At 30.9% G+C, this 7,616-nt stretch overlaps 1 protein-coding gene across 1 annotated transcript; it reads right to left on the reverse strand.

Annotated features, from left to right (window-relative positions):
* Nucleotides 1–212: 212 nt before the first annotated feature.
* LOC109795578 (ubiquitin carboxyl-terminal hydrolase 2) lies at nucleotides 213–3,505 on the reverse strand. The gene is made up of 6 exons (XM_020355128.3): nucleotides 3,383–3,505; nucleotides 3,109–3,162; nucleotides 2,913–2,959; nucleotides 1,502–1,548; nucleotides 1,282–1,384; nucleotides 213–1,158 (listed from the first exon to the last, which is right to left on the reverse strand). Exons 2-6 carry the CDS (start codon nucleotides 3,137–3,139, stop codon nucleotides 379–381), a joined length of 1,008 nt encoding a protein of 335 aa, XP_020210717.1. The 5' UTR covers nucleotides 3,140–3,162; nucleotides 3,383–3,505; the 3' UTR covers nucleotides 213–378.
* Nucleotides 3,506–7,616: the final 4,111 nt, after the last annotated feature.

The raw sequence follows: 7,616 nt of genomic DNA on the forward strand, positions 1-7,616 counted from the left end.
GCTTGTAAATCCGTAATTTGGTGACTAAGATCAAGTAAAGGTCTGCTTGTAAATCCGTAATTTGGTGACTAAGATCAAATCTCAATCCTAAACTTAATAATAACGTCTCTTCTTTCATCTACATAAAGCCACCGGGTGGGGCTAATGATAGCTTTCAAAGATTAAATTCATCCCTTCCCCTAATAGTATATTATTGAATCCAGAAAAACCAGTAAACAGAACTAATAAATCTTTACCAAAGGGCAGATATCCTTGGATCAGAAAAAACTGTGTATCAGTACTCAACAGAATGCTAAAAAAAATAAAGTGAAACGTGACACATATGATCATACTCATATCTCGGGGGAAATCCATACAAAAGGTTGTATAAAACATTCTTCACAGAGGGCTGCTGCTTGTTTTCTGCTTGGCCTTTTCAATGAGGGGCTTCAGCTGCTTCTTCTCGGCAAGAATCTTTAGAAAGTTAAACAAAAAGGGTATGTAGTTGTGTTTCCTACGAATATTTTCTGTTTTCCATTTTTTGAACTTCTCTTCCTCCATCAAGATTTTCTCAGTAACAGCTTCAATCCCAGCATTCACTTCAGAGAGAGAATTGTTTAGAGCCTCAAAATTGTTGTTTTCCACCAGTCTGTCTGACTTTGATGCTGCCAGCTGCTGCAAAATGCGCTCCCTCCTCTTCTGAAGTTCCTTCAGCTCAGTAGTATGAATCTCTTTCCTGTTTTTGATGACTGCTAGGAGATTAAATCTTATCTCACTTTGTGAATACCTTTCAATGCGTTCCTGGATCACAGGCTGCACCATCTTCAGCCATTCCATATCACCTTGCCCACCAGAGCACTGACCAAGGCTGATAGGACCCTCCTTTAATCCATCAAGCTCATACAGTACCCCATCAACAGGTAGATAGCTTATGAAATGGTAAACGTCATCATCTTTGCCAGCAACCTTTTGCTCTTCAGGAACAAAAGGTTCTGGCCTTGCAAAGCTATTATGGGCTGTACGAATGGCCTCACTATTATTGATGGCCAAACCTTTGAGTTCAGGAGGAAAATTCTTGGTAAATTCTTTTAATTTCGTCAGCTCTGGACCGATGTCAATATCTGGTGAATTCATAAGAATGGACAAGATCGCTTGGGTTGCACAAGCATTATTAATTACCTACAAATGAACTGCTATATCAGTAAAACCAAAATTGCAACAGTTAAAATATCGACATTTAGTTATTAAAGAAAATAAAAATAACATGGCTAACATTTAGTTATTAAAGAAAATAAAAATAACCTGGCTAGCAAAAAACAAGTTAGGATTGGGATCTTTGATTACAACACGGTCATCCTTTTCTCCTGGACGCCATTTGAAAAGAAAAATCAATCCATAAACAGGCCTGAAATTGTGGATAATCCCCACAAAAAGAAAACGGGCAAAAAAATGTTCACAAATCAATTATCACAACATATGACTGTCATTATAAGTTCAAGACTATCTGGTATAGTACACCGACCTAAGGCTGTTGAGAGAATCAAGGTCCAATGAATACAGTTCTTCAACCTGCCAAGACATATTTAGACATGAGATAGCATGCAGAAAATTCTAACTGGAATCAGAAGAAAAAAATTGTTTTAGCTTAGCCCTGAAATTTAGTAGGTTTAATACTTGATCACAACAGTAAACAAATTCCATGAACAAATTTCACGGTCATTAAACTGAAAAACTGTCGCTTAAATAATTCAAATTGATAAATTTTTAGTAGTTTAGTTTGACACCCAAATTAGTTTCAATCAGTCATACTCTGAATTGGCGGGAAATGACCATCAACAATATGCTTAACTTGTGTACATGAACGGGAACCCCTTTGCAAAGCACAACGCTTTTCCTGAGGGCATGTAGAGGGAAAGTCTCTTTCTCACATGCTTCCCACTCCCACAGCATAACTTCCATTTTCTATCTATGGTTCATGCTATCTTGTCTAAAAAAAACTCTCAACCCATAGCATTGTTTTGAGAAATCTAATAATATCATATAAATGTATCACCTCCACGCAATCCCGTAAATTTAAAAAAGGTGGCAAAGTTTCTTTTATTCCATTTTTTTGGTGCTATTAAGAAGACTTACTCTCTTTTACTCAACATTTTCTGTTCATATAACATGGGATAATCTTTTAAGATTCTGTGTGAGTAGCGAGTGTCTTTTACTTTGGTTTGGAGGGGCTTCAAATAGTTCATTACTTCATAGAACATATCAAAGAGTTTAAGACCTTGTTTGAAAGATCTTATTTAAAAGATATTTGAACTTATAAACATATGTAAGTATTTGGAAGAGCTTATGTAAATAGCTTATGCCATGTCCATAAACTGTTTTCAGCTTAATGTAATCAAGCCTCCAGGATAACTGATGAAAACAGCTTATACCTTATATAAAAACAGCTTAACTTATTTACCCTTTGATTATAAAACAACTATGCATAAGTCAAAGATGTCTTTTATGGTGTATTTGGGAGAGAGATTTTAGAGGGATAAGGCGGGGAGGGTAATTTTTATTTTAAAATTAAGAGAGTAATATTAATTGAAGAACCAAAGAGTTTGACACAAATGATTAATGTACTAAATCTAAAGTTCGTTCAGACAGTGTTCTAGTTTGATCCTTAACAAAAACAATTATTAGTCAGACTTTACTTACCTCCCGTCCAAACCAAATTAATTTAAGGCGAAACCTTAGAACACCGGTGCAAAAACCAAAAAAAAAAAGAAGAAAAAAAATTCATTCCCCTCTCCTCCACTCCAGAACCAAACTCCCTAACATACCCCTAGGGAAGCAAAAGGTCCTAAACAGAAAACTAAAACTAAAACCCTAAACCAAGACAAAACTAAATACTATGTAAAGAAAAAATACATATCCACAAAAAAAAATAATACCTGTACACCTTTCACTTGCATTTGCTGAATAAGTTCTGTAAACACACCTGGGTAAAAAAAAGAAGCAAAATCAAAGTCTAAAACAATGTCTCAATCAACATATAAATCAAACAATATACTTTTGAGTCCCCAACCCTAGCCACAACTCTACCCATATCTTCATGTAAAAAAAAAAACACCCATTTACTGAACATACCGGGATCGGACTCAATGGTGCACCAAGACATGATTATAAATTGTTCGAAGCAACCTGCGAACGAGAAAAGAAAAAGATTTCAGGTTTAGGTGTACGGCTATTTCAAAAAAAAAAAAAAAAAAGCTGAATTTTGTCTCGCTTGTCGCCACTGAGATAAACAAATCTTATTCCTAAGCTTCTCTCCCGCAACAAGAAATATTCCACACAGAAACACGAAACGACGGTGAGAATGAATCTTTTGGGAATAAAACGACATGAGAGAAAGAAACGATACCTTTGATAGCCCCGGTGGGTTGGGTTAAGGTTTGGGGTTATGCACTCTTATTCCAGTCCTTTCTTTTCCTCCACACTTCACACTGTCAAGGGTTTATACAACAACACGCCAACACATTATAATTATTCAATCATTCTTTTTTTAATTTAACAAAACTATAAATAAATTATAATAAAAAAATATTGTATAGATGATATTATAATAATTAAATTTTATAATGACTAAATGTATAAAATTAATTTTATTTGTATTTACAATAAATAATTTAAATTGTGGAGAGAGAAAAAAAACGTTGGTCGAAAGGGATACATGGTTAGGAAATTCAAAATTTACAAATAATGATGGAAAAATCATTTCAGATGGCAAAGAAAATTTTTTTTGGTTAAATGCATAAATAATGTGTAAAACGAGAGAAAAATATAATATTAAAAATATTAAATTGAGAAAACAAAGAGAGTATTTTAATTTGTAATAAGATAATATTAAAATAAATAAATATATTTTTAGTCTTTTTAAATTAAGTGGATTTTGATTTTGGTCTCTATAATTTTTTAAAATTTATTTTAAAATTTATAAATATTTTTTTATTTGTGTGAAATAAATAAGTTTTAATTTTGATTTCTACAAAATATTTTTCTTTAATTTTCATCCATCTAAAATTTTAAGTCATTATTTTTAGTCTTTGATGATTGTTTTAAAATAAAAAATAAAAAATATATATATATTTTAAGGATCTATAAAATATTTTAGGAGTGTCACACATTGATATGATATCACTAATAATTATGAGTAACACTTACGATGATTAATTAACATTTTAATAAATAAAATATAGCTAAAAATTATCATATGAAAATAAGAACTAAAAATAATAGTTTAAGAGATGAAAAACAGATAAACTATTTTACAATAATCAAAATCTAAACTTACTAATTGTGTAAGGTGTAACAACCCAATAAATCTTTACACTTATTGCAGTTCAGCAACTAGTTAGCAGAAAACATAAATGTCAACTAACATGTGATATTTTATGCAAGTAGTGTCTAAATATTCATGCAACAATATATATAATGAGTAGTCAACTGAAAATGTAAAATCTCCTAATGGGGTTACCACACAATCTTGCACACACACACATACATATATACACACAAATATTAGACTGTAAAAGATAAAAATCTTAAGTTGTTGGTCAAATAACTATTGACTATTAAAAAACAAACTCCACCAAAACAAGTCATCACCAACATGACACAACATCTTGCTCATCTTCTAGACTAATCATGCATTACTTTTATATTGATATGATTATCGCAGTCCAACAACATGAAAAAAAAGAGTAAACTTGTATACAAATAAGCAATGTATAATATGGATGTGAAAGCTAACTATATAAATAACTTTATCATAACAACACTACACCAACCATTGCTCAACTTAACAACATAAAACAATTTATTCACTTCACAACACAATTATATAGTTTAACAACATAACAACTTACCAACACAACAACTTAGCAACATATCATCTTTATAATACAATATTTATATATTTCATCCTGCATTTCAACTAATATATCTCTTACAACATAGACAAATAGTCTAAGTGACTTTACCTTACTAAAATCACAACACAAAATGACATGTAGTATCTAGATTATGCAACATAGTTTTGGATATTATTCCAATATCAACACATCATTGATTATTTAGATTTCATTACTTAAACTAAGAAAGTCTAGTACCAATCGTCAAGTATAATATAGTTTGGGTGTAGGTCCGCCACGACCATGGTATGCATTAACCAAGTCACGTGTGGGTTTAGCTTGCTAGTTATCTTTTTGATACCACACACTCTTTCAATAATCAATTAAGGATTTTATCCATCAACTTCATACCTTACTCAGTAGGTTACAACATAAATAGTATGGCTTAACCTAAACTTATACAATGTCATAAAAATCAACATATTCATCAAAGAAGATTAAACTTCAAAATTTTCTTACCTTTGATCACCAAGAGACAAGGGAAAAAAAATGATGAGAAACGAGACTGCCTGAGAACCCGCCTTACAACCTCCACCTTCAATTCTTGACTCCTTAACTTTGAATCTTAACTTAGCTATTACAACCTTTACTCTAAAGAAGGATTACAACACTACTATGGAGTTAGGAAAGAAAAAAATATATTTCAACTTTAGGGTATATTTCTCTAGACTTCTCTCTAAAAACTGACAATTTTTCGTCCTCGAAAATTCTCTTACTTGGAAAAAGATATAGATACTCTGGTCTTTTCTTCTAGCTCCCATATAGCTTCAATAGTAGATACATCCCATGCAACTTTCACTAAGTCATTGGTTTTGCATTTCAACTCCTTTAACTTGTAATCAACAACGACAATTGGTTTCTTCTCATATGTTAGATTTTCCTTAGCTTGTACCACATTAGATGCTACCACATGTTTGAAATCATGCACATACTTCCTCGATTGAGATGTGTGAAACACATCTTATAGGTTAGACAAAAATGGCAAAACCAATTCATAAGCAATTGGACCTACACAATGAAGAAACTAATAAGGTCCAATAGACTTAGGTGTTAGTTTCTTGAACTTTATCGTCCTTCTTATTCTTATTATGGATGTCACTTTTAGAAACATATATTCCCATCCAACAAACTCAAGAGACTTTCTTCTCTTATCTACATATTATTTATGCCTATTATGAACGATCTTCATCATTTCCTGAATCATCTTCATTTTTTTGTAATTTATAAAAACCAATTTTGGTTCAATTACAATTAACTCACCACCCTTATAGAAGTATTTTACAACTTCCATGCAGAGCTTCAAAAGTAATCTACATAAAATATGATTTTTTTTCTTTGGTTTAAACATGATTTTAGTTCTTGTAAAGTGATTAAGTTTTGATTTTGGGCACTATAATTTTTTTTTGTTTTTATCCTTTTAAAACTCATAAACATCGTTTATGGTTAATTTAAAATAAACATTTTTTTGTTCCTAATGACCATTTTAATATATATATATATATATATATATATATATATATATATATATATATATATGTGTGTGTGTGTGTGTGTGTATTTGTGTGTATATGTATGTATGTAACACTTATTTTAAGGCTTTATACAAAAAAAATTATGAGTGTCACACGCAGATAAAATATCACTGACAATTGTGGATAACATTTAAAATGATCATATAACATTTTAATGAACATATAAATAATTAAAAAGATCAAATAATAATAGAGATTAAAATCATAGTTTCAAATTTTAGAAGAATCAAAATAAAATAAAATTGTAGAGATTAAAATTAAAATATGTTAATTTTATGAAGACTAATTTTTTTTTTTCGTTAAACAAATTGAAGATCGAAAATGAAAGAAGATAGTAACAAAAGAAGAAAGAGACTACGCACAAACCTTCTCTCGACCAATCCACTAAGGAGAATGATGAAAGGTCATTGGCGTACATTTCAAAAATCAAGCCCATTACTATCTCCTTATCCAAGTCCGGACCAAATTCATCTTTCAAGTAGGAATACACTCTTGCCATACATGTCTCCGATATTATTTTTATGGACTTAATAATTATCCACTTTACGAGTAAAAAAAAAAATCATCAATAAATAAAAATTACCATTAAGATGATTTTCACAATTTTTTTTATAAAAAATAAAAAACTTAATATTAATGATGTATGTGGTTAAATAAGAATGTAAACTATTTTATATTTGTAAGACCTCCTTTTTCCTTTTTCTTTTTCTCTCCCCGACCGGCTCGTTGGCCGCCAAAAATTGGCGGGCCGGGCCCATCATTTCAACCCGCCAAGCCCGCCCCGCCAAGCCCCCGGGCCAAATAGCGGGCCGACTCGCCACAACCCGCCGGCCCGCATATATATATATATTTTTTAATTTAATTATTTTTGTGTTTATTTTATTTTGATATAGAAGATGAGGATGAAGATGATCAAGAAAAAAAAGTAAAGACATCTTCTTCTAAGAGAGCTTCTAATATTCTTAAAATAAAAATTTAAAGTTAATTAATTGTATTTAAACTTGTTTTGTGAACTATCAAAAAATTTAGTTTATAATAATTTGTAAGTTTATAATTTAGTTTTGATTTTGGTGTAAATGGACTAATTTCTATTTGATTTTGTTCTAAGTTTGTAATTTGTTTTTGTTGACCATATATTATGTACAATATGTAT

The sequence above is a fragment of the Cajanus cajan genome, chromosome 7, assembly GCF_000230855.2.
Source record: "Cajanus cajan strain Asha chromosome 7, NIPB_CcT2T_4, whole genome shotgun sequence".
Classification (NCBI taxonomy): Eukaryota; Viridiplantae; Streptophyta; class Magnoliopsida; order Fabales; family Fabaceae; genus Cajanus; species Cajanus cajan.

Coding starts and splice junctions, on each gene's coding strand:
- LOC109795578 (XM_020355128.3), bottom strand. CDS start 3,139: ATGTCTTGGTGCACCATTGAGTCCGATCCCG. Junction 2,960..3,108: donor CACCATTGAGTCCGATCCCG/GTATGTTCAGTA, acceptor TTTTTTACCCAG/GTGTGTTTACAGAACTTATT. Junction 1,549..2,912: donor TGCAAGTGAAAGGTGTACAG/GTATTATTTTTT, acceptor ATGTCTTGGCAG/GTTGAAGAACTGTATTCATT.